At 32.9% G+C, this 27,834-nt stretch overlaps 2 protein-coding genes and 1 long non-coding RNA gene across 16 annotated transcripts; 1 reads left to right on the top strand and 2 right to left on the bottom strand.

Moving 5' to 3' along the window:
* Nucleotides 1-124: 124 nt before the first annotated feature.
* Nucleotides 125-11,091, bottom strand: LOC100795640 (uncharacterized). 14 transcript variants are annotated; one of them, XR_001383060.3, is made up of 12 exons: nt 11,077-11,091; nt 9,917-10,005; nt 8,599-8,702; nt 7,751-7,828; nt 6,535-6,621; nt 6,257-6,373; nt 5,648-5,760; nt 5,163-5,567; nt 4,952-5,065; nt 4,517-4,606; nt 4,347-4,438; nt 3,456-4,056 (listed from the first exon to the last, which is right to left on the bottom strand). It is a non-coding gene; the product is annotated as an uncharacterized lncRNA (long non-coding RNA). The 14 variants fall into 14 exon arrangements; XR_005886594.1 differs by lacking the exons at nt 7,751-7,828; nt 8,599-8,702; nt 9,917-10,005; nt 11,077-11,091 and adding exons at nt 125-246; nt 1,967-2,067; nt 2,239-2,314 and having other exon boundaries at nt 2,403-4,056; nt 4,952-5,567; nt 6,535-7,000; XR_005886588.1 differs by lacking the exons at nt 7,751-7,828; nt 8,599-8,702; nt 9,917-10,005; nt 11,077-11,091 and adding an exon at nt 6,764-7,056 and having other exon boundaries at nt 5,163-5,301; nt 5,452-5,567.
* Nucleotides 11,092-13,741: 2,650 nt separating this feature from the next.
* Nucleotides 13,742-14,053, top strand: LOC100793507 (histone H4). The gene has a single exon (XM_003535177.4). It carries the CDS (start codon nt 13,742-13,744, stop codon nt 14,051-14,053), a length of 312 nt encoding a protein of 103 aa, XP_003535225.1.
* Nucleotides 14,054-19,236: 5,183 nt separating this feature from the next.
* On the bottom strand, nt 19,237-27,316 carry LOC100794588 (UDP-glycosyltransferase 73C4). The gene is made up of 5 exons (XM_041006114.1): nt 27,286-27,316; nt 26,924-27,078; nt 26,578-26,658; nt 26,352-26,420; nt 19,237-20,817 (listed from the first exon to the last, which is right to left on the bottom strand). The coding sequence occupies exons 1-5, from the start codon at nt 27,314-27,316 to the stop codon at nt 19,237-19,239; spliced, it is 1,917 nt and encodes a 638-aa protein (XP_040862048.1).
* Nucleotides 27,317-27,834: the final 518 nt, after the last annotated feature.

Here is a 27,834-nt window from a genome sequence, read left to right as displayed (position 1 = left end):
CATAATAAACAAAATAAGTGTTTAAAACTAAAAGGGTTAAAAAGTAAAAAAAAAGTGTAATTAAATTGAGAATTGAAATTTCAAATAAGTCAAATAGTTTTTTTTATAAATATATCACAGCATGTCAATTATAATATAAATTACTTCATATTTACATTTGTCAGGTCACATAACAATTGTTAATTTACAGTTAAACACTTGAATTTCATGCACATCAACAGTGATCACACTATTTTCTCTAATTACCTGAAATAAGAGAGAAAAATTATCAATTTCAAATCCATGTTCATGTTCTATTAACTGCATTTAAAGAAGAAACTATGCACATATAAATAAACAATTCTAAATACAAATCTATTAAAATGCTGAAATGAAAATATATCCCATGTGAAAAATAAATAATTTTTAAAGTGCCACAAATTTAAAATTACTCACTATTAATTTTTTAAGTGCCAAATAGATAATTTTTTATATAATTACTCACTATTGTATATGTTTGATTTAAAAAATAAAACATCAAAAAGGATATATAATAAGTTAAAAAGTTAATAAGATAAAAAATAAACACACTTGCTAAAGTTAAATCAACAACACATAATAATACTAATTAATAATAATAACAAAATAAATAAATTAATTAATTAAATACAAAAAGAGAAAGTAAGGAAAATTGCTACTTTTCATTGCACTACCGACGTGATTTGTCTCCCGTGTGAATCTCAGCATTAAAGTTGGTAGAGTATTTTCAATTACAATAAATAAGAAATTCAGAGTATAATTTGTTTTCACCCATAAATATAAAGAGAAATAACTAAAATACACATAAAATCAGAAATATATTATGTAAATAAAAATGTAGGAAGCAATCAACAAGATAAAAATAGAAACATTATTAATTAACTGAAAAAGAAAAAGGTGATTTAAAAAATAAAACATCAAAAAAGATATATAATATGTTGAAAAGTTAATCAGATAAAAAAATAAATACACTTGCTAAAGTTAAATCAACAATACATAATAATAATAATAATAATAATAATAATAATAACAAAAGAAATTAATTAATTAATTAAATACAAAAAGAGAAAGTAAGGAAAATTTCTACTTTTCATTGTACTATCGACGTGATTTGTCTTCCGTGTAAATCTTAGCATTAAAGTTAGTAGAGTATTTTCAATTACAATAAATAAGAAATTTAGAGTATAATTTGATTTCACTCATAAATATAAAGAGAAATAACTAAAATACATATAAAATTAGAAATATATTATGTAAATAAAAATGCAAGGAGCAATCAGCAAGATAAAAATAGAAACATTATTAATTAACTGAAAAAGAAAAAGGTGATTTAAAAAATAAAACATAAAAAATGATATATAATAAGTTGAAAAGTTAATAAGATAAAAAATAGACACACTTGCTAAAGTTAAATCAACAACACATAATAATAATAATAATAATAATAATAATAATAATAATAATAATAATTAATTAAATACAAAAAGAGAAAGTAAGGAAAATTTCTAATTTTCATTGCACTACTGACGTGATTTGTCTCCGGTGTGAATTTGAGCAATAATAATAATAATAAATTAATTAATTAAATACAAAAATAGGAAGTAAGGAAAATACCCTATACCTGAGGATACTCCACCCAAGGGGCCCAAACAAATTTACATATACACACAATATCATAAGGAGTAAAATCAGTAATTGCTTATGGTAATTGTTAACAGACTAAACATAACAAAAATAAACTTGATAAATCAGTAATTCCTATTATATTAAAAGAATTGTACATGTCTTCTTTATTTTATTTATATAATCAAATACACAGTATCATTAGAATCCAAAAATATACTTATAAAAAAATATCATTATTTCTATTTTTGTTAACTTTATAATAAAAAATCAATTTCCCCCAAGTTTACAAATTAAAAAATATCAATTTAATATTTTAATTTACCGACACATGGGCATCACGTGCTCTTGGATCGCGTGGGTTTCACGAATTTGTAGCGAGAGATGGCATGATTATGATCAATGTTCGTTCATCCCTTCAATTTTCTGCCACCATCATCCCAAAACCATTTCAACACACTACACACACACCAACCCAATCAAATCTTCCTCTGAATCCTCTAAATTAATCCCCAACCAGGCACCAAATAACAACACACATCGCACATCACCAAATTGTCACAGAGAATAGCTAAATTGAATTCAAATTTATATTACCGATATCAAGGAGTAATTTAGGAACGTCGTTATCAGGTAAAGCAAGTAGTTCAAGAGCTTTCTCTGATAGAGTCGCCTATTTGACACAAAGGAATTAATTAATGAATGAATTTCAAAAAGAAAGAAAATTGAATTGGGAATGAGAAGAAAAAGAAAGGGAAAACCTGAATTTGAACAATAGGGGAAGCTCTGTGGCACGCGTCAACAAATGAGGCAAAAAAACCATCAAGCAAAATAAGGACCAAAAGCATCAATAACAAAGTCTGGGTGATTTGGGAAGTGATAAGTTGTACAAAGAATATTCAGTTAAAATTATTATATGGGAAGTGGACCGGAGTAAATAAAATTTTACCACTAAACTGACCCAAATCCAAAGTGGCAAAAACACAGATCGAAAAGGAATTGTAGGGACACACACATATACCATATACGATTTTATTAATATTAGAATGTTTTTTTTTATGCTTTAGTTATATATGTAATATTATTATGATAAAATTATTTTATTAATATTAGAATGTTTTTTTTTATACTTTAGTTATATATGTAATATTATTATGATAAAATTATTGATATTTGTAATAATTATTTTAAAAGTCACATATAAAATTATTTATAATTGATTTCAAGTGAAGATTTTTTTAACATTATAAACTCTGTATATATTATAACATTCACATAGAAGAAAGTGAAAAACACGAAAGGTAACTTTAATTAGGTCTGGTCATTTCACAAAACAAAGAAACTATTCTGCACGCAAAGGTTAGCAAAAGAACAATGAAAGGATTATCAGCGCAGATTTAGGCACTTAGGGTATCCGAATAAGTTATTTTTCTGCTAACGTGTTTCACTGGCAGGTCCAGGTCGTGCATATCTGTGGGAAACATTGGCACTTTTGGGGGTTGGATTGGTTTGGGCACTTGTCGTGCTGATTAGAAGAGACATGAAGCTTGATGCACTATTGGGAGGAGGGCTTTTGGTTATTTACTTCATTTCTCTATTCCTGAGGCTGATTCAGACACTTGGTTCTCTCCAATTTCAGCATATGTTGTTAGGCTTATTCTTCAGCAGATGATAATGAATTGTGAATTTCTCATCATATTGGTATAGCTATTAGCCACTGACATCACTTTCTGTGCAGGAGCTATATTGTGCAACCATGATAGGTAGGCCTAAATTAGATAGCGTTAGAACTTCCACTGCTATTTGTACTTAGCTTTTCTTGGCTAATGCCATTTTTAATACATTAAGATCACAAAATTACATCCATACATGTATAGAGAGAAGAAGATCAAGTTACTGTCTAAAGTCTCAATAACTCTTGCTAAAGTTTTTTCCTCTTCTTTTTACAAATGCTCATGTTTGGTCTGAAATCAGCTTCATATTGCACACACAATGTAGCCATTGGCAGTGGCGTGCTGAAGCCCAACATGTCAACTTTTGGTGCTGACCAATTCGATGACTTCAGACCCAAAGAAAAAGTGCTAAAATTTTCATACTTCAACTGGTGGTCGTTTAACACTGCATTTGGCACTTTAGCCGCTACACTGTTTGTTGTGTACATTCAAGAGAGGTTTGGGTGGGGATTGGGGTATGGAATATCAGCATTGAAGCATTTCATTTGGACGTAGAGGCAAACAAACACATGGTTAGTATCGATGGATTGATCTCGGCATGTGCCAGAGAGCATAGCCAGCAATCTCCAAGTACAACCGATCGAGCACCAAATTTAATTTAATGCTTCCCCTGGTATCCCCATGGATTTTTGCTTGTCCAATTCCATAAATCCCTGCACATTTCCTCTATACCGTATTTTGCCTGCACCATTAAAAAAGACGATAATAATAATAACTCTAAACTGTCTATCGACAATGCAGCATAGTAGGTTGGTCGTCTGTTCTATAGACCTCATCCTTTTAATTACCAATTCATAAGCTGGTTTCTCATAATTATGCAGAGTAAACCATACAATTATAAAGCTAATCTTTAATTTTGTTGTGCATGAGTTAGTAAGTAAGTTTATAATATCGCCAGAGATAAAAAAATGATAATGATCATGAAATTGAGAGGAGCAAGTAAAAATAAAGAAAGCGATGGTGGGTACGTACTTCCAACCAAGTTCTTTCTCAGCCTTGTCCATAGATGCATATACAGCAGTAGCATCCCCGGGTCTTCTGGGACACATTTTTAATGGAATTTTCTGGAAAATTAAGAAATCAGGTTGAGTGGATGATTCATGTGAGCGAGGAGAGGAAGATGAAAAATAATATGATATGACCTTGCTGGAAGCTTTTTCAAAGGCAGCAACCATTTCAAGCCCACGCCCAGTTCCAAGATTACCAAACTATTTGGTAAGTTCCATTCCCACCTGAATTGCATAAAAATAACAAACATACAAAAAATAGAAGTGACAACAATATACTCTTAATGGCAGTCATAACAACCATTATTGCCTATCCAAAAGAAATAATTTCTCTGTAGTATCAAGTATGATCATATACACAGGTAGTTGAATGGTATTTGCATTAACAAATGTTGCATGTGTATCTATCAACTGCAAAGTCGAGAGCATAGCTGTTGTTAAGCCTCCGAACTGCCATTTTAAACTGAATTTGTGTTTTATATATGCTGTCCAATAGAAAATCTTTCACCCTATTCATTCAAGTGGAAATATTACACAACATTCATTTCATAGTTTCTAAATATTTTCTACCTTATATTCTGCAGAACCTTGTTGTTTGCTAAGTAGGGCCTCCAGTAGGAGCTTGTAATAGGCCTCTTCAATAAAGCACCATCCTAGATTTCCACCATACACCTGAAGAAGCCCCTACACCACATGTTAAAAAGTAAACCAAAATTATGAAAACAAAATATTTAGCACTTGCTAAACTAAAATCAATGAGGGTAGAGATAGATAAGTTAACCTGGAAGCGAGCAATGGCATCGGCGGCGATGGTGGTGTAAGCACTACCCATGTGAGGAGGGGCATTAGTACAACCAACACCTAACTATGAAACTAATAAAGCCAATTTTTCCGCTTCCATAACAAAACTAAATATAAAACTGCTAGCAAGCAAGCACAAAAGTAACCAATGAGAGTTTATATGCTGCATCAAGTTAGGCTGCTTAACTCACAAAATTGGAGAAATGCTGATAAAAAAAAATACTGTATGGAGAAATTTCCCCTGAACTGAACATTTTTTTTTGCCATACCCATTGGGTTCTGAAGGCACGCCACCATTTTATTTGCCTTACTGTAGCTCCCCAACTGGTGCCTCATTGAGCCACAGGAAATGAATGAAGTCGTATAATTTTGCACTAACACTAACCTGCTCATGATTAAAAAAAAATCAAAATCATTCAAGACAAAAACAATTGAGTAATTTAGAGAAAGGTTTAACTTTGTGACCTTATATGGAGTTGGGTTAAGCCTCCTCATGTGGTCAGATCGCATTTGCTCAAGTTGATTGATGCATCGCTCTCTGATATCTCTTAGAGCTGGTAAAGAATCTTTCTTTTTATCTTCAAAAAAGAATAAGCAGGTTACTATAGAAAAGTAAAAACTGACAGTCATGAGCTGCATGCACTAAAATGACTGAATATATATATGAATTGCAGATAAATGCTGGTATTGGTAAGCCACTTTATATATTCCAGAGTGCAACCTAGTTTTCAGTTAACAACATTTCATGCAGGAACTAATAAGATAATACATTTTGCAACCATAGGATTAACAGATGAGGCAATAAATTCCTTTTCTTAGTTTAAAGGGGTAGTAAGCGTTAGTGTGGCAGGTTCAAAAGCTACACAACCAAATTATACAGTTGGTTAATAATGAATCATGGGATTGTACTTATAAACGATGTAATTGAAAACTCAACTGGCCGCCCACCATCCATGATTAACAAATATGGCTTATAATTAAAAACATCAGTGTGCAATAGAATTTTGAAAGAGGAAAAGTGTGCCAAAGCTAATTCAGGGATAAGAAAAAAGAGACAGAGAAGAGAGCGTTTACCTGCAGCGGTGCGACAGAAGGAGTGAAACCGTTATTGGAGAATGCTCTTTCGGAGCAGAGGCAGAGCTGTAAATTTACCTCAATACACCCGCTCCCCGGGGCCAGACTGACCTTATACTGAGGGGGGGTTTCAAAATTAATACATTATCATTTATTTATTTCAATTTCAAATAATATATAATCTATAGAAGATTTTCATGGGCATTCAATACCACCTTAGCAAGAGAATGGAAAAATAAAATAAAATGAAGAAAAATACACTAAATTAAAGTAAGCACCTTAGCAACAGCTTTGGGTGGGTATTCTCCTCCTAGTCTTGTATCAACACACTGCCTGACTTTATCCTCACTGAGTTTTGGTGTAGCCTGAAACAATATACATCAATTGTTGTCATCAGTTTCATCAGCTAGGATTTTAGAATCGACAATAGACCATAATAAAAAACTAAGTTGTTGAGGTTGGAGAGAGCGTGTCCAGCATCGCAAGCATCCCACCCGCGGAGCTCACCAAAGTCGTCGCCATGATTTCGCGAAGAGGAGTGGAATTCGAATAGCTAAGGTTAGGGTTAGGGTAATAAGAAGAAGAAGAAGAAGAAAGGGAAAACCTAATTTAGAGGGATGGCTTTTGGCTTGCTCCGGCACCAGCTGTTTTGGTGCTTTAAGAAAAAGAAGACATGTTGCTGTTTTGGAAAAAAAGCAAAACATGTGTTGTTGTTGAAAAGAAAGCAAAACACGTATCCAGGTGAGCAGGTGGAGTCTGGAAAATCAGACACATGTAAGAAGCACAGAGAGTGGAAAATGAAAGGGCTAAAAAAAAACCAAAAAAAAATGGACTGGTGAGCTCTCAATTATGGATATTTTGAACAAAAAACTAAAATTTTGGACAGCTATCAACCTCTCAGCCATGGGTATTTCAGTATTTTCAATTTCCTTCTCTTTTATTATGTAGATATTGATTATTCGGGTCATTCTAGATTCGTTTTCACCCGTCTTAAATAGGGATATCGTAAAATATGGTGGGTTTTACAACGCCGATTTTTCACCCATCTTAGTATATCAGTGTTTCTAAGACGGTTATTTGGATAATCGATCTAGAAACTGCATGACTTTCTACATTGGTTATGCGTATAACCGTCTTAGAAATGCATTATTGTAGTTGCCTTTCTACATCGATCATGCGTATAACCGTCTTAAAGATGAATTAATTTATCTGGCTTTCTACATCGATTATTCGTAAAATCGTCTTAAGAATTGAGTACTGTGTCAGCCTTTCTAGATCGGTTATTGAATAACCGTCTTAGTAGATGTGTCATTCTAAAACTTAGAATTTAATTTTTTTTTTGTTTTTCTTGTGTTATCATAGCTTATACTATTGGCTTTACCTCAGTTCATCAATACAAAATATTTGGAGGAATACAAAGTATGATAAATACAAACTAAATAATAAAAGTAATTCACAAAACGTCAACAAATATCAAATGAAGATTTAATTCACCTTTGTCTTATTTATTTGAAGCAAAGCTTGCAATCTTAGGCACATAATGAATCCAAATAACTGAAACCCTCGCTCGCCCTGCAATCACCAAGAAAAATATGAAGCTCTAGAGAATCAAAATGAATAAGCTGGGAAAACAAAAGGAAAATATACATGATGCTAGTTGAAAGGAACTGTTATGATCTTGCCACTTGCCAATGATATAACATATTATATTGTGGTGTGTAATACATAGAATGCCATGACATTTAATAAGTACATAACTACAAAGAGCCTAATTCATGAAAAGCTTTAGGGGAGGCATCATAATCATATATATAACATGATTAGATAAAATAAAATGATAATTAAGTAACTTCAATGCTAGTTGATTATTTTAAAAAAATCCCAAAAACCCGACTATATGATATAAGCTAATAAACTAGAACAGTGCAAATCCAAAAGAAGAAGACAACAAAGAATAATGCCAAGAAACATCATTTTCCCTGTGATTGTCATAGATTTGCAATTCTTGAAAAGTTGAGATCTCATTAACTTCCAAGCAGGTTTCACTTCATGAAAAACAGATTCCTTATTTTCAAACAATCACAGATAAACTAAATCGCACAAACCACCACCACCACCTAATCTGTCCAACACCACTCCAAATCTAGAGTGGCTCAAGGAACATGATGCAACATTGACATATCTCTATAGTCACACAAACACCTTTCACACACCAATATGAATCAATCAAGAGCCCCCCTATCCCAATCTCAAAAAGAAACACATCCATGATCATTCACAACATTCAAATACAACAAATCAAAAGAAAGCAATGAGATTAAATTAAAGAGAACAAGACATACCCCACTTGCAATGACAACTCCAGCAACAATAGGAATAAGGGCACCATAGGTAACCCAAGTCTCTCTCTTGAGGGTGATATGAGTGAGTCGTGCAACCAAAAAATCTACAACAAGGGACAAGCATAACAGGGAGAAAGTGAAAATTCCATTGAGGTAGTGTCATATGATCTCATTCACATTGATTCAATGCTATATACAAGTATCTTAGCATCATCTGAAAACTAAAAAGCCAACTACATAATAAAAGCTTCAAATAAATTAATAATAACACAACAAGGGACAAGCATAATAGGGAGAAAGTGAAAATTCCATTGAGGTAGTGTCATATTTTTTTTTATTTTTTTTGAAGAATGCCATAATTTGTACTTGATTTAACACAATAAGGTTAATTATAAAGTTACTTTAATTTGGTTTCTAAAAACAATAATAACAATAATTTTGCCCTACCTAATACATCTTTCCATTGCGTCGGGGAACAATAAAGTTCAACATCAATCATATTGCTCTTGCAAAGTAACCAAATAATGCATTACTGCATTAGCTGATGATGACAGAGGTTGCAAAACTTCCTTTGAATTTGTTGACACCATTTTCTCCAATGTTCAACATTAATCAGTGTTGAGATACACAACATCCTTACTTACCAATCAGGTTTTAGGATAAATGTAAATTGAACATAATTACAAGGTGATAGGTGCTACTACTGTGCTTTTAGAAACTAAATGATAGGATAATAATTCTCTGATTCATTTCATTCATAATACAACTGAGGAATATGGCTGCCAATCATTGGCTAGCTATACATGTACTATATTCAGAGAATAAAAGTAATGGAATTGATAAATAAATCCAAGGTTGTTATAACAAAAATTGCGGACAAGCCATGAGGGAATCTTCAGGAACTCTTGTCCTTATCTTTAGCTTGTGTCAAACAAAGTCCTTAATATGGGTAGGCCTCCTTAGTGTCCTCTTAGGCCTGTTGGGTTGAGTTGCTATCACAAGGTATAATACAATGTTTATTAAGGATAGATATCATTTAACTCTTGAAAGGACAAACGTGAGTTAAATTTAGCTATATATAGTGTGGGCAAGACCCGTTAACTCCTAGACTAAAAGGGTGAACGTGAGTTGCATTCTTCAATATATAGAAGGGAACATTCTTGGGGTTACAGCATTAGACCGCTAAAAATGTTCAAAGAAGTTCACCTCAGACTTAAATTAGTTTCATATGAGAAGAACAGAGTAGCGTAAATATAATAATCTCAAAAAGACTAGAAACTCTCTCAAGGAAATCTTTAAGGTGAGGGTGGCAACATACGTAGACAATGTGCTCCTCACTATTGAAATTAATAGGAAAAGTGAAGTCTACATCCTCACAAGGTTCCAAGGTAGAATGCACCAAAGTTTCTGCAGAGTCAAAAACAATAGAGTATAAAATAAGCAGTTCAACCAAGAGCTTTGACCACTACTTATTTTGAGCAACAAAAAAGCAAAATGAGACTAAAATAATAGAAGATTGGTACAAGCACTTTTCACTATAAAAACATGTTTCTACCTCCAGGCTCCAACATTCATTTTCACATGGTATGATAATTTCAGGACACAACACCAATTTAATTAAGGCAACACAATCATGAGCTAGAACCCACAAGGTCACAAAGTAGCAACATTAAGATTGCACCAAGGCTGATGGTTCACCCCCACATAACTAATTTAATATAGGTTCTATGAAACTATACTAGTTGATGATGTGTGATGACATTAAATTAAAGCATCCAAGTAATGAATGATAGTGGTATGAGTAGAGCGAGAGCATAGCCATCATATAAATGTTAATAAGAAAAATTAGAAAGATGAAACTAAATATAACTGCATAACAATAAATTAATGACGACCCCAAAAAAATCGAGGGGAAAAGGACATGGAACAGAGGCCATCAAAACAGAAATCAACAGGATACTAGCATCAGTTCTGTTGTAGCAAACAGGCCATCCATATACCTAAACTCTCTCAAAATAAAAATAAAAATAAATAAAACATTCTGATGAACACCTTAACAGTTAAGCATGGATATATGGCATAAACTTCCATGGAAAGACCATTTCCATCATAATCAGAATTGCAACCATTCACATTTTTTGTGCTTAAAGATGAATTGTTTATGTCTATCTCTATTGCAGTGTCAGAGTCTCGACTAACATGACCATCTACTGCATCTTCCTGTGGTGACTCTATTTCTTGGCATGGAGAAACTCTCTTATGGTCTTCATTTTGAAAAATTTTGATAAAATTTGAGAATCAAACAGAACAATAACAACTACAAGACATGAGCGTGAGCTAACCAAAGAAGCTCAACTCAAATCATGGATATTTGATATGAAAATCAGAAGCGATGAGCTTTCATGGCAAGTAATGCATTCGCAGTGGCTTTTTTCCTTTAACGAGAAAAAAATAAAGGAAGAGAATGAATCAACTCACAGTAAATAAGCTGAAGGAAGAGACTAAAACCCTAGATTTATTAAATAACATTATGTTGGAGCTAAGGGGTTTCAGCTACAGTGCTTTAGGGAGAGAGAGGTTTTAGGGAGAGAGGGGTTTCAGCTACCGTGCTTCACGGCGCGAGCTAGAGTATTAACGGTGTAACCTAGGGCACAAGACGGTACGTTGGAGTTGCGACTAGCTAGAGTGTTTGATTCTGGTTAGAAAGTATTTCGTGTAGCTACGGGTCGGGGTCGAGGATGCAATATTACTAGTGTATACGAAGACAGACATACGCGATAATCGTTGTTGTCTTATTTATGCTAATTACAACATTGCCACCAGCTTACATTCTAAGATGGTTCTTTGTAACCGCCTTATAATGTGCGACGTAAAAAATATTATTTCTCCCCCGAATTACAAAACTGCCACCACCTCCTATTCTAAGACGGTCATTCAGAACCGTCTTAGAAACAGCATTGTAAAAACGCACTTTTGTAGTAGTGACGGGTAAACAAAAACATCAGTTTGAGGTCCTTTTCCAAACTATTTATCAAAAGAGGGTTATTTTCAAACTATTTACCGAAGGGGTCTATTTTTATTTACATTGCGCCAAAGACAGGGGCACAATTCAACGGGGAGATGATATGTGGCATTGAGTTGTGTTGTGCCAAAAGATTTGCACAATGGATTGCTATAGCTACAGTGGCGCAACCACTTTTGGACAGGTTATGTCAGCGTGTGCTTTCGACAGCGTGTGTTGCTACAGCTGTAGTGGTGCAACCACTCTTGATTTTTTTTTTCTGGATCTTCACACTCGCTTTCATCAAAGGAAATTAAGACATCTCATAATTTAGAATTCAACCTAAAAATAAGCAAGATGTGGTAAAAAATTACTTACATCAAAGATAAAATTTAAATACTATCACATAATTATATTGTAACTTCAACACATTAATTACTTGTTAAAATTCTCTTGATTTTAAGTGAAATGAATAATATGTACACTAATATCATGTAACTATGTGCAAACCATTATATATAATACATTTATTTACTTTAAAATTAGTTATTTTAAAAGTTATATTTATAATATTTTTTATTAACTGAAATTAGCTTTTTTTTACACTAACAATACATCTTTATTAAATTTTTATAAGTATTAGCTAATTAGTATTGATTTTGTAAAATATTTTATTGCTTGATTTATTTTAAAAATATTATTAATTGTCATTTTACAAAATTAAGAATTAAAATGATAGTTTTATAATTAAACAAAAATATGAAAATTTTGTAAAAGTTAAAATTTAAGTGACCTGACCAATATTATAAAGAATAAAAAGTTTCACCATATAGATTATGTCAAATTAAATAGTGATATTAAGTTCGAATTATATATATATATATATATATATATATATTAGATAATTAAAAAATTATCTCCGATAATAATTCTGTGACTGGATCAAAGTTTTTTTTGTCACTATTTTCTTAATTATTCAATCAATATTTGTTTTAAATTTTTTTACCGTATAATAGTAATTGACATTTGAGTTAGGTAGTGATTCTTTTTTTGATCTCACAAATCACGTGAACAATTTTACATTATAATATAATAGTAATTGACATTTGAGGGATACATTATAATATTTTTATAACACTTAAATAATTTTTTTTAACAAACGGGGCTCACGCCTTAATAAGAACATTTTATCTTCTGAGGACATAAATACTATATAGCAACGTCCATTAAATAAAATCGAGTGTGAAGATCTAGAAAAAATAAAATCAAGATTGGTTGCGCCACTGCAGCTGTAGCAATACATGCTGTCGAAAGCGCTGGCATAGCCTGTCCAAAAGTGGTTGTGCTAGCTGTAGCAACCTATTGCGCAAAACTTTTGACACAACACAACTCAATGTCACATGTCATCTCCTCGTTGAATTGCGTCCCTGTCTTTGGCGCAATGCAAATAAAAACAGACCCCCTCGGTAAATAGTTTAAAAACAACCCATTTTGATAAATAGTTTGGAAAAGGACTCCAAACTAGTGTTTTTGCCGTGATGGGTAAGTAAAACCCATATATTTAAGTATCTTTCATTTATTTGAGAATTATTATAAGTTAAATATAAGACTTTTTTTGTTGAAGTATAGCTATTTTTTTATTCAAACAAAAATTACAAATACGATGCGCATAATATTTGAACTTTTAATTAACATTTATTTATTTTTTAACAAATTCATCAAATAAAAATTGTTGAAACGCGAGGTTAGTGATAGTATCTCCGTGGCCCAGGGTCAAAGCCCATAAAAATTATCTCACAAAGGAAGGTGGGCTTGAAAGTTGAAACGTATGAACCATAAAAAAGGAGGGAAAAAAACGTAAAAGCCTAAAAGGGCACCCTTCAAGGCTTCAACAATTCAACCTAATAAAAAGGTGCCAGCATGGCAATCCCGGTGACACAATCCAACGGTCTACATCCTCAAATAATTGATTCACGCGGATCGCCACACAATCCAACAACAAAGAACCCTCCTTCCTCATCCGATATATAAGAAACCTCCAGAGCCCAAGCAACCTCAAGAATGCATCACGCAACACATAGTACAAACAAAAAAAAGTGTACAACACAATGACCTTATCATCTCCGAAGCCGCCGAGCCAGGATGCCAGGAAGAGGAAAAGGAGGCAAGGGTTTGGGAAAGGGAGGAGCGAAGCGACACCGTAAGGTTCTGAGGAACAACATCCAAGGGATCACAAAACCTGCGATTCGGTGTCTCGCGAGGCGTGGCGGCGTTAAGCGAATCAGCGGCCTCATCTACGAGGAGACACGTGGCATCCTCAAGATATTCCTCGAAAACGTGATTCGTGATGCTGTAACCTACACCGAACACGCTCGCCGCAAGATTGTCATTGCTATGGACGTTGTTTACGCCCTCAAGAGACAGGGCAAAACCCTCTATGGTTTCGGTGGTTAGTTTGGAAAATTAACAAGTGTCTTGCTCTTGTTAGTACTTTGAACGTTTCGAATTTGTTGATATCAAATCAAATGTTGCTGGATGGATCTTCACGATGTAATGGTTGTTGTTGTTGTTGTTGTTTGATCCTATAGCTTATTGTTGTTTACTTTCTCTTCTTTCTCAGCTGATTTATTTTTCTTGAAACTTCGCGTATTATTAACTTGTTACACCTTTTGAATGATGTGATTGGAGTTTTTATTTTTATTTCTGGGCCTTAGAATGTGTTACTTTGCTTAGGGTGTCGCATATTTGCTATTTTAATTTCTTATAATATAATTTCTTATAATATAATGTTCTTCCTTTTCATTTTTTGTTATCGAATATCACAAATGTGTGAATTTAATTATTTGGTTTCAGTTGTGTTAACTGGATTACTTAGGTATCATAATTGTACAGTTTTAATCCTTCAAGTATATATGTTAAGATCAAGTATATATGTTAAGAAGGATATCGTACCAGAAGCCAACTAGGTTGCAAATTCTTTGGCTAAGAAGCATGAGTTATTATAAACAAAAAAAATCCAAAATCCCAATTCGTTTCTCTATTTTTTTTTAAAGTTCAAAGCAGATCACACAAGAACTATGAATTGCAACCTAGAAACCAAAAATCCCATCACTTTGTGCTGGACATCAAGGCGATCGTCATTACATTCATGAGACCAATACTCGGGCCATTGAAAACCCTGTAAACGGAATTGATTCAAATTCAATCGATTTTCGTTTAACTGACCGAAACATAATTAATCTCGTGTTTGTGGTGATTATAGAGAATTGAGATATTTCAAAGAGGTCGCCTAAACTAACTGCACGAGCTTGAAGGTGAAGTTTGAATATGTGTATTTACTTATACGGATCATTTATGAACTCAAATTGACTCAAATCGATTCAAACTGTTTGAGTTAGATGATTTACGTATTTAAATTAAAATCGAATTAAATTGATTAAAACTGTTTAGGTACGAGTTGTATCATTGGTTTAAATTTATAGATCTGTTGACAAGGAGAAAAAAATGAGATAAATATGTATTTGGAGGATAATGTTGAAAATGATCATCATGAGTTTGACATTTTGAATGGGTAGAAATGAAAAGTATCCAAATATTATATTATTTTTTGTATGACTAGAGATATATTAGTCATTTATGTATCTATTGTATCATCTCAGTCTGCATTTAGTACTGGCGTAGAATTCTATATTCATTTCGTAGTTTTGAGTCTCATTATTGTTGAAGCTCTCATTTGTGTCCAAAATTGGCTTAGATATGTGAAGCAAAATATTAATGACTTACAAGTTGAAATAAATGAAGCGAAAAAATTGAATGTGTAATCTCTTATTTCATTTTTTATATTTGTATAACATATCAATTATTTTTTGTGCCAACAAGTTGTGTTTAAATTTTGAGTTGTTTAGTTTGACTTTAAATATTGCAATTATTAGGGACTCTAAGTGTTAGAACCACAAGTGTTAAGACTATTAATGTTGAAACTTCTTAAGGTATTACTTTTGAGTACATTTTTATTTGTTTCACCTTTTTTCATATTTATTTTTTTTTTTGTCATGTTTATAATATTAATGTATCATATATTGTTCATTTGATTTAGCAAATCTAGTTGGAGCAAAGCTTATTGCAATAAATTAGTTTGTAGAAAATAATTGTAATTCAGACTATTATAGTAAATCTCGTTGAAAAATATTTTTTTAATTTATATTAGTCTATTTTAGAATATTATGCTGATAGTATTAAATGAATCAATTTTACTACTTTCAAAAATTTGATAATATTGTATCAATTGTGTGGATGAATTATGATATAAAATAGTAGTTCTAAGAAAAAAAAATCAAATTTAAATGGGTAACTCATTGGCCCGAGTCGAACCAAATAGTTCATGAATGAGTTGGATTGAGTTTAAAAAAATTGTGAAAACCGAACCGAATCAAAACGATCAAATTTGATTGGGTTGGATCCTAAATTTGGCCAATCTCGACTCGAACTGGCCCGTGAACAACCTTATCCAGGAGCTATTGATTGGGGTTGGGGTGTCTAAGTCAGTAAAAAAATTGTGACAACCGAACCGAATCAAAATGATCAAATTTGATTGGGTTGGATCCTAAATTTGGCCAATCTCGACTCGAACTGGCCCGTGAACAGCCTTATCCAGGAGCTATTGATTAGGGTTGGGGTGTCTAAGTTAGTGGATTTTGGTTTCCGGGGTCATTCTTAATGTTGTCATTAGTGGTTTCTTTCTTTTTTTTCCCTCTTTTATTTATTACTTTAAGCATATATTAAAAAAACACTTAGTTGCGGTTTTAAACGGCCAAAAATCCTTTGCAAATGTAAATACAACACTTGTCTATACGTTAACATTGTTAGTCTTAATTTGAACCAAAGGACTAGATTGAATCAATTACAGAAATTAGAAGATCAAGTTGAATCATTTAAAAATTAAAGGATCAAATCAAATTTGAAAGATTAATTAGAGGGCCAAAACAATAATTTAGCCAAAAAAAATTTAAAACAAAAGATCAAACAAGTTTTTACTCCAAAATTTTGATTACATTGCTAACTTACTCTAATGTGAAAGTATGTTAACAATCCCACCGTATATATATAAGTAAGTAATTATTATTGTGTCTTTTATTACACAAAAAAAATACTCAAGTTAGACTTACAATTAACTTGAAATTTGAGGTTGGGAAACGAAAAGTGGAGAAACATAGAAATTAATCTATAAGGAGAAGCCTAAAGACTGATTGGCTCACTTCGCAAGCAAGAAATCTGATTTCTTTATAAAATATTAAAAGTTTATATTTTAGATCCCTCCTATTCATGCCCAGTGCAAGTGCACCTCTAAACTATGTTCAAGCCAAGCCTGTCGTATATTTCGAGGACTTAAGACCTCTAGAAACAAGGAAAGAAAAAGTTCTAATATTTTTCTATTGATCCCCTTCATACAGAGAAGTTACATATATATAATATTCCTAGATACTAGAGGACAAAATCCAAAACGTAATAACAGAATGCACATTCACAACACAACATAACAAACCAGATACTATAGTGCCAACACAATTATTCTTCTAACAGATTTTGCTCAAATGTAATCTTTCATATGTTTGGGTGGATTGATTCTCCTCTTAGGCCTTTCACTATCAAGTTGTTAGGCCATAGTCCTCTACCTATCATTTCCTGGCCCATCAAAAAACACCTTGTCCTTAAGGTGGTAAGTTTCCTTCAACTCGATCCACTCGACAGGTGATAGCAAGATGGCCTGAAAGGGCGTGAAGACTGTTATGGGCCTGTGAGTGCGCAGCCATTTATGGTGACTCTTGTTGCCAAGCCACCGAGCCAAATGTTCCATGTGGGACATCATCATCTGCTATCAACAGGAAGAATTTAGAGGACCACTTATGGCTTCTGTCGAACTTCTCATTATAATTAAAACAGAGGCCCTTTTCGCGACATACCACCATTTCTTCTGACGACAGACGCTTAAAGGGTATTAGTGATTGTTTCGACAGAATGGGTAAAAGAGGAGGTAATGGGTTGAAGTTTGAAGCTTGTGGCGACAATGGATAAGAAGGAATGGGGAAGTAGGGCTTGCCTCATAGCATTCGACGAGAGTCACTGAATTTCTCTTCCTGCAGTCGGGCCAGAGCAACTGCTTGTATCAACGTCAATGGTTGTATGGCTTGAACCTCCCGGTGAATCTCCAGAGCTAAGCCAAAGATGAAGCAACTCAACAAGAAGGGCGTTGATAAGCCAATGTTTCGGTTGGCTAAGGATTCGAACTCTGACAAGTACTTGTTGATGGAGCCACCTTGCATTAGTTTGAATAGAGTGCCAATGGGGTCCTATAGGTCGATGATGCAAAGCAGGTTTCCAATGCCTGAAGTAGACCAGTCCATTAGGTGAGTTGTCCATTCCTTGTCATCCATTGGAACCAAGTTAACACTAGTCTTTCCATGTAGAAAGAGGCGATAGTGAGGTGATGATGTTATGGGGTGTAGTGATACTTGAAGAATTGGGTTATCTTGAAGATCCAACCCATAGGATCTGAGCCATCGAATTGTGGAACTTCTAGCTTCATGTGATGTTGAGTTGAAGATTGCGTGGCCGCGTGGGGAGTAGCGGCAGAGGAAACCAACAAGTGTTGGTTGGTCTCCAATTCAGCCATTTTCTGAAGCAAATCGTCAAGTTTCGTGGACATGGAATTCTAGGTTGCAAGGAGATGGATTTGGGTGGTGAGTTTGGCAATGACTTCTTCGATTCTATCGATGTTAGACTTAGAACGTGTAGATTCCGTCATTGGAGCTCAATGAAAGCACCAAGATGTTAGGAACTGAGAAATAATCCTTAGATTCTAAGGACTAAGGACATGCAGAAACAAGAAAAGAAAATGTTCTGATATTTTTCTATTCACTCCCTTCATACAGAGAAGCTACATATATATAATATCCCTAGATGCTAGAGGACAAAGTCCAAAACGTAACAACAAAATGCACAACACAACATAACAAGCAAGATTCTATAGTGGCATCATAATTATTCTTCTAATAGATTTTGCTCAAACATAATCTTTCATATATTTGGATGAATTGATTCTCCTTTTGGACCTTTCACTATCAAGTTATTGGGCCATAGTCCTTTGCCTATCAGTTACCAAATAAGCTCTTAATGTTAATCTTTATCCAATGACAAGAAAATGAAAAGAAAAAGATAGGGAGACGTGATAATGCATTAAACCATACATTTGAACCATATGATCTTTTTCTTTTTATAAGCTATAAATCTTTGCCCATCCAAGTCCAATGAGATTCAAAACATAGGCCCCAGAAAATAGAAAATGTTATATTTAATATCCCTATTGCTATATGCAATCTTAGAAGATAAAAAGAAATAAAAAAATAGACAAAGTAATACATATGATATAGAAAGAAAGAAATAAAGAGTATCAAATAAAGTTGCATTTTTTTGAAAGGTAAAACAAAGTTGCTAAAAAATATTATCTCATGTTTATGCTCCAAACATTAAAAGACATAAGGATTCCATATTTATTACAAACAATGCCACAAAACAAGGAATCATTGAATGGATTTCTAGACAAGCTTCCAATACCAAATGCATTCTGTCTCCATTGTGGCTTAACTTTGATTCAGCGATTGGGCATGCACTATGTCATCAATCAACATAGACATATTATGGTAAGACGAACCTCCTTCTTCTATGGTTTTCTTTGCCATGTCTGCGTACTTTTTAGCTTTTTCTCTTCTTTTTTCATGATCTCCACCTTTACGCATCACTTTCTCTATGGCCTCTTTAACACTGTCCTTTTTCACCTCTCGAACACATTCTCCATACTTATCTTTCCCTCCACAGTGAATAGCAATTTCAGTTCTCATCGTCACACCAATCTCAGCCACTTGAGAAAGAAGCTTCTCATTGTAAAACATTTCAACAGCAGACACAGGTAATATCACCAAAGGCACACCAGCACAAATGGCATCCAATGTGGATATCCATCCAGCGTGTGTGAAGAACGCTCCAACTGCTCTATGTGACAATATCGACACTTGTGGCAACCAGTTATCCCGAATCAAAATTCCTTTATCTTTGACCCTCACTTCAAATCTTTCTTCTGACAACCACCTTTCCATTTCATCTCTCCTATATATTCCTTTGAGATCCCAAATGAATGGTCTTTTTGTTGCTTCCAATCCTAAACCAATCTCTATCAAAACCTTAGGTTCTACTGGACAAAAGCTACCAACATAAATTACTGAGCTTTGTGGCCATGAACTAAGCCACTTCATATATTGGTTGGTTTCAATTTCACTAGCATTTGGGCTTTTACTAACTCTCCCAACTTTGTCCCAATCATCCTTGTTTGTTAGTGATAAAGGACCAACACACCATACCTTATGCCCTGTAACCCTTTGATACTCTTCAACATATTCAGCTTCAAACTCTTCAAAACTATTCACCACTATCCCATATGCCTCTGCTTCAGATCCCCTTATTCTCTCACGTACAACATCCATCTTTTGGCTCGAGTTAGGCGAGTAAGGCTTGGATACTGTGGGCAACCTACATTTCCTCATTTCAATTCTATGGGGTAATCCGGGGATAATAATTTCATCTGAATCTGAAGAGACAGTCTCATAGACCTTATAAGTTAGCAAGTTGTGATTGCACAAGAGATTGAAACAATTAGTCCTATCATATGTTATTCTTGGGACTTTTAACTTGACTGCGATGTCAGCAACACAAAAAATGTGCTTGTCATGTATAATGCAACATGGAAAGGGGTTTAGCTTTTTAAGAAGCTCTTCTAGTTGCGGCTGCAACATGCTTAAAGCTGTGAAAAGTTTCTCCTTCAAATCTATAGAAGGTAGTTGTATGTTTTCAAACCCCTCTGGTACTCCAACCTCTGCATTGGGAAATGTAACTAGTTGAATTTGGATTGATGACCCAGATTGGATCTCTCTGTCGATGCTGGCTTTGAATTGGACTGCATAGCGGGCTGTGGTGACTATGGTAACTTTTACTTTGCGTCGTGCCATTAATTTGGCCATGTCTACCAAAGGACGCATGCAACCTGACAACATCAAGGGGATGAACACAAAGTGAAGGTTGCGTTCTGGTGTTGTCTCCATTGGAAGCGCTTGTGTTGTGTCACGGGAAAACTGTAATTTGAAGGCAAATAAGTTACAACTTTCATGGAACTGGACAGATAAAATATCAAATATATCTTATATGAAGCTTGTCGTCTATGATGTGTCAAAGGTTATGGTTGGTGGAGAATGATATACTCTCCCAATCTACCTAATATTTTATAAAAAGTACTAAATGCAAAAAAAAAAAAAAACTTTTTTGAGGAAAAAATAAATATACTTGATATCTTAGAAATATAAAAAGATTTGATATTTTCTTCACCTTGTAGAAGGATTATGCAAGTCTTAACACTAATTCATACCAAATAGTGAATTGCAGATCTAGTCACAAATGATGTGCATCTTTTATATGTTTTTAGTAGAAACTGATACCTCTAAATTTATTTCAAATCCATAAATGTTATTTTGTATCTTAAAATTAACTATGGGGCTAAAAACAATGATATCATATTTTTGAAGGATAGAAATAAAATAAAACAATTTACAGGATCAAACCTAAAATTTGAAATCACTATTTTAATTCCCAACATTAGTCACAAGGACCAAAGATAGTGATTTCAAATTTTAAAGAGATGTAAAACAAAGATAATTTTTACAAGAACCAAAATAAAAACACAGGTATTTTATAGGAATCATATTTCTTTATGAATAATTTTTAGATAAGAGGTGACAACATAACTTGGTTTTATAAAGCAAGTTTACATAGCCAAACCCAACAAAGCTCAAGATTTAAAATAGAAAGGAAAACAATTATTCTAACTTTGTCATTATAAATAATACAGAGTACACCAAAAGAAAGAAAATGAAAAGATGAGTAAGTTAGTTATGATTAGGGGTGTTCACGGGTTAGGTTGGGTCTAGGCATGACAATGGGACAGGGCAGAGACGAGTTTGATGTTCTTCATCCTCGTCCTTGTCCCTAATCCCTAACCAGGCTAATTTTTTACATCTGTCCTCGTTTCCATTTGGAGTTAGGTATCCTTGTCTTGTCCCCGTTCCCGATCCAAAATTTTATTTTTTTCTAAAAGACAATAAATTTGATTGGATTATCATACCTGAATGTGCATAATACAAACACAATAAGTGGTTCATAATTGTACACACACAAGCTACATAGTGATGTCAATGTTCTAAGTAAATACTAGTGCAAATAACACACTTTGCCAACTATTGACATTACAAACAAGATTAATTCAAAATACCAATGCAGATAACATACTTTGCCAAGTGAATGTCATTACAAGTTTATAACAAGATTCATAAAGAAATCAAATTACAAGTTTGTAACAAAGGTTCACTTGAACAAAATGATAACCTTTAACAATTTAGATAATCTTTATTCTCTTTACTTGTGTAACCCTAAATAAGGATACATAAGTAGTTTTATATATTTGTGACATAAGGGGGGTGGGTAATGGGTACGGGTATGGAAAAAATGGCTATCAATCCATGTCCCCATCTCTGAAAATAAAAATCGGGTATTACCTGTACCCATCCCCATACCTAGTCAAACTGGAGGCAAAGACGAGCTGTTACCCACGGGTACGGGGTTGTTTGCCATCCCTAGTTGGGTCAAGTTTGGCTAAACCTGCTGTCCAATTCGATCAAAATTTAACAGGTTGGGTTGGGTTGGTTTGTGTTATTTTTTTACATACCCAACCCAACCCGATAAAAGAAAAGACATCCAACATCCATACATCGAATGGCAATTTACATGCATCAAAACTCATTAAATAGAATCCAAAATTCAAAATCTAAAGAATTACCAAACACACTATTCATGGTAGCCAACTAATGCAACATATCAGACATATATCTTGAAAGGAATGCTAATCGTTTCACCAAATAACCTAACATTTCAAAACTAAAGTCATTTGAAAGGGAAATAAAAGAATCGACTACTTAATGCATAAAAGCTGAAACAAACCTTTAGTAAATGTACCCTAAGCCGTAATCCCAGCTTCCACTCAACGTTAGCCAATTGAACCTGAAAAGTTAGGGTTTGATGAAGAGAGTTTTTTCTTCAAATTTCTTGAGAGGAAATACTTTGGGTAATGTGAGGAATGACACTGAAAACATATAATAGAGAGAAAATTAATGTTAATTTTAATAATAACCATTGGATTAAAATTAATGGTTAAGATAAATTTTAACAAAACTCACCGTTCACTTTTACCGTTTTACTTGATATATTTTTTAACTCACATTAAAGGCATCACTTATGGAACCAAAACTACTTTCTTTTGCAATTTCTTTCTGGCTATCTTACTATGGTTTCCAACCTAAGAAATTGAAGGATACCCATGGTTTATTGAGTTGCTTCCCTATCTCTCACCTCAAGGATGCTTTGCTTCTTCTTTTTCACCTTTATATCATGTCAAACTAGTGATCATCTAAAACAAAAGTGGTAGAATGATGACTACGACATCAAAAGAAAGTCGAGGTAAAATGATCCTATTTAGAAATAGAAAAAATCATCATTTTATTGAATTAGTAATGAATATGAAAAAAGAAAAAATCATACCGAAAATTAGCTAGGTTTGGTATGCCCTCAGGTCGCTCTCTAGTTGCCATTGCTGGTCACGCTCTCTGGTCACCAAAGCCACCAAGACACAAGGTTATCGTGTCTTCTTTCAACTGTTTGTTGCCAACCTTTTTAAAATTATCTCATTACGGCAAATTGATTTGACAAAGGGAAATTAAATTAGGGCTAGAGAGTTATTTCTAACTTTAATGAAATGATAAGTTTTGTTAAAATTCATCCTAACCAATAATTTTAATTTAATATTATTTATTTAAATTGAGAACTTTACTGTTTTTTATAAATTAAGGAGATCCGCTCCAAAAATACCAGAGTATATGAAAAAAAAGGAAAAAGGATAAAAAGTCAAAAGGGAACAGAAAAACTAAGCAAGAAAAAAATGCTATTGTTGCTTAATTACACATGTATTGAGGGGATAAAATAGTAAATGTTGTAGTAGTTAAGTTTATTATATATAAATAAAGTAATAGACTATATTTTTCAAATAATACTAAACAATGTAACTTTCAAATTGTGCTTTAAATAATTCTTTGAATTTCATTATTAGATTATTAAATGAGGGTATTAAAGGTGTACTATTTCCTCCAATTCCAATAAAAGCATTATTAAATGCACCGTTTTGTAGTCATTAGAAATGTAACATCAGTTATTTTTCTAATGTGTTTTAAAATAATTTTAATAGAAATTTTAGTTTTAAAAAAAATACAATAAATGAATGTTTGATAATTTTTTTGTGAGTTTTAGTTGAAAATTCTACAGAAATTGAAATTATCTCGTGAACTCAGCGTGGAAGTACAATGTAAAAGTGAGAAAATAACCAGAAGCGTTGCAAATTTATTTATGTGGCCAATTCTAATCATAAGCAATTTTCTTGGTGCAAGTTGTATTATTGTTTGAGCACCTATTTATAAGACTTCATTATCCAATTTATTTGAAATATAAAAAAATGATTAATTTAATTTATAACAATAAATTTATCCTAATTTATATATTTCTTTAAAAATATTATTACCGTTAATTATCTTTTCTCTTTTAAATGTTGGGCAAATAATCACTTTTATCTCTGAAAGTGTAGTTCACTGACAAATGTGTCCCTAAAAGATCTAAATGCAAAATTTAGTCCTCACAAATGTTAAAAGTGTGACAAAAATATCTTGTCGTCAACTTTCTTCCGTTACCGTTAAAAAAGTTGTCTATGTGGCACAAAAAAATAAATTTGTCACAAAATTGATTAGTAATGTGATCATGCTAATTAGATTGGACGAAAATGTCAGTAAGAAATCATTTTTGGACCTAAATGTCAATAAAATTTTTATGGATTAAATTGTCAATAATTTTTTTGTTGGAGGAATTTGTCAGTAACTTTATTTTGACTTAAATGTCAATACCTTCTTTTGGAACAAAATGTCAATTTTGTGATATATTTTGGTTATTTGGATGAAAATAGTCACCAATTTTGGACGACAATGTCAGTAATTTAATTTTTTATGGGTAAAATATAATTTTATAATAGATTTTTGACATTTTTTATCGTTACAAGCATAACGTCACAATGATCACTTAAAAATTAATTTGCAAAAATAATTTATAACAAACATAATATCAATAATATTTATTATGAATAATAATTTTTTTGTCACAACATAAATTATTCAAAATAAATATTGTACCAAAATATCAAAATAAACATTGTATTAGAGTATTAGTCATTACAAATTTATCTAAATTATAATAATTAATCACTATCTACTATAAATAAAAGATTAATCTATTCCATATTTTAGTTCTTCGAATCTTGGCGGTTGGGCATTCCTAGTGTAGGTATGAAACTCATAATTTGGTTGGTTCTTGTTATGAGATACTCCATCTGGCATTATAATTCGAATTGGTACTGGAGGTCTAAGTGGAGGTGGTCTAAATGCAGTTGACATCGGTGGAGGTATGAAGATTGTTTCCTACGACAGTAATAAATACTAGTTAGTTGTGTATAACATAATTTAACAATAACTAATCAATAAAATGTAAAAATCACTCACATGACTGGAGTTGGAATATTTTGAGTTGAAGCATTTTCAGCATTAGGAATTAGAGTAATTTCCAAATTAGTTTAAGGTTGTTCAACTTGTGAAGCAGATTAAGAGCAGTTAATCTTATCCTACATATATGTAAGATAGTCATTAGCCTTGCACAAATTTAATATAACTATAGATAAATAGATTATTGAGAACTAACATTAGTAAGTAATCATTAGCAACTAACATTCCACGTGGATAGTACAAATTTAATGTAACTATGATAGACAAATGGTGTATGCAGTGACATCCTCCGAAAGGAGTAATCATCAAAATTTAGTCTTTAAAGGTAACCTTTTGCAACAAAACAGAATAGTCAAATGGTTGCTAACAATATATATATATGTATATATATATATATATATATATATATATATATATATATATATATATATATATATATGATTAGTTCATTTTTATACAACACAAACAACATTTAACAATAGCAGACCTGCATAATCAGAATTGCATACTCAATGGATTAACAACAGTAGATCAATTTACAACATACACAAAAAAGTGGATTTACAACAAGTAGATCAGTTGACAACAAGTAATCAATGTTTAATCTGTTACAACCATGCCTCATGAACAATAAAAAACTTAATCAGATGTTTAGAAATATCTTACTGGTGTTGTTGTGGTTGCATTTGAGTTATTGCCTTCATCAACAGTAGGTTTCCACTTTTTTGGTCTTGGTGGAACACCACTATTAATGCATCCTCTGTTGTTATGACCATTAAGACCACATCTAGTACATGTAACCTCTTTGTAGGATCTTTTTAGTCTATTGTTATTGACTTGGTCCTCATTTTGATCTTTTTTTCTACATTTTTTGGGTCGACCAGGTCTCTTTTTAATATGGGGTGGTGTCAGCCTATCAAACGTTGTAGTTTCCCAATATTGTTGACTCCTGATAGGGCGTATGTAATTTTCATAGGTTTCATTCTAAGATCTAATGGTCAACATACCATCACTATAGTTCTCTGGTATGTGGTTATTGTATCTAATGGTAGCAATCGCATGCCTACAAGGCAGTCCTGTGTACATAAACACAATTTTCATAGAGATGCAATACATAAAATCTATAATTGACAAATTTAATTCATCCAATAGTATACCTGTAAGTTGTCACATCCTACATGTGCATGACTAGTTTTGTAGATTGACATCAATTCTTGTTTCATGATGGCAGACCTCAAATCTAGTTCCATCAGGATCACCAACCCAGTTTGCAATCCACTTGTTGAATTCAAGTTTCTCCTTTTCCAGACTTAACTATTGCATAGGTACCAATGGGCCTAATCTTACAACCATTTTCAGTTTTGTGCATTATATACGTCCTTATATCCTCACACAGACTCAAAATTGGCTTATTTCTAAACTTTAAAATCTTTACATTAAAAGACTCACAATTGTTGTTGGTTATGCTGTCAACTTTGCAATTTTCACTAAAGTAAGCTTTGGTCCATGATTCACAGAGCCACTTATCTAAATATACCCATGCTTTTTCGTTCTTCCTTGTTACAACTTCCATACTAACCTTAAATTCTGCTTCAGTAGTAGATTGTGCACACTTCCAGACTAGGCCTCTTAACTCTTTGTCTTTCCACTGCTTTGAGAAATTCCTCCATAAGTGCATAACACAATATTTGTGTTTCACACTGGCATAACTTCCTGCATTGTAGGAAGCAACCCCTACACATAGCATATAAATAAACATTACATGTTAAATATCAAAACGGGTAAGTGTCGGGAAAATTAAACACACAGAACAAATTATATTGCCAACATGACACACTAGTATGATTTGAATGAAATCACATACTAAATTACTACATAGTAAAAAAGAACCGTGATGTTTATAACTTATTGACATTTATATCATTCAATTATTGTACTTACTGACAAAAATTTCCACGATATAGTATATCATATTGCTATCACATATGCATACATGAAATCAACTTTGTATATTGAATTGCACCTTTTGGATGTCTGACATGAAATTTCATCCATATTGCTTGTAGTCTCCTATGTCTTCATGTAACAAAGTGAGGAACCACTTCCAATTATCTTTATCTTTAGCATTTATTACTGCATATGCAATCACAAAAAAAGCATTGTTTGCATCTTGTCCCACTGCTGCAAGCAAATGATCGCCATAGTACCTTTTCAGGAAACAACCATCAAGACCAATAAAAGGTCTGCAGCCAGCCTTGAATCCTTTCTTGCATGCATCTAAACATATATAAATTTGGTGGAATTGTGGATAAGATCTAGGTATGGGAATGCAATTCATTTTCACAGTTGATCCTTCATTGCTTCTTGTTAACTCATGTGAATAGTCCAAAAGCTTAGCATATTGCAATTGGATGTTTCCCTCTACCAGTGATCGAGCCTCTTTGCTAGCCCTAAACATCTTTATTTCATCATTGTGCACACCATAATGTT

This window comes from Glycine max, chromosome 10 (genome assembly GCF_000004515.6).
Source record: "Glycine max cultivar Williams 82 chromosome 10, Glycine_max_v4.0, whole genome shotgun sequence".
Classification (NCBI taxonomy): Eukaryota; Viridiplantae; Streptophyta; class Magnoliopsida; order Fabales; family Fabaceae; genus Glycine; species Glycine max.
This window is presented reverse-complemented; position numbering and strand designations above follow the sequence as displayed.

What these genes read in the sequence shown, in the direction of transcription:
- LOC100793507 (XM_003535177.4), top strand. Translation starts at nt 13,742, where the DNA reads ATGCCAGGAAGAGGAAAAGGAGGCAAGGGTTTGGGAAAGGGAGGAGCG.
- LOC100794588 (XM_041006114.1), bottom strand. Translation starts at nt 27,316, where the DNA reads ATGATATACTATATCGTGGAAATTTTTGTCA. An exon ending in CTACTGAAGCAGAATTTAAG is followed by an intron (nt 26,659 to 26,923) that starts GTTAGTATGGAA and finishes CCTATGCAATAG; the next exon opens with TTAAGTCTGGAAAAGGAGAA. An exon ending in ACCAGAGAACTATAGTGATG is followed by an intron (nt 20,818 to 26,351) that starts GTATGTTGACCA and finishes TTATCTGTCCAG; the next exon opens with TTCCATGAAAGTTGTAACTT.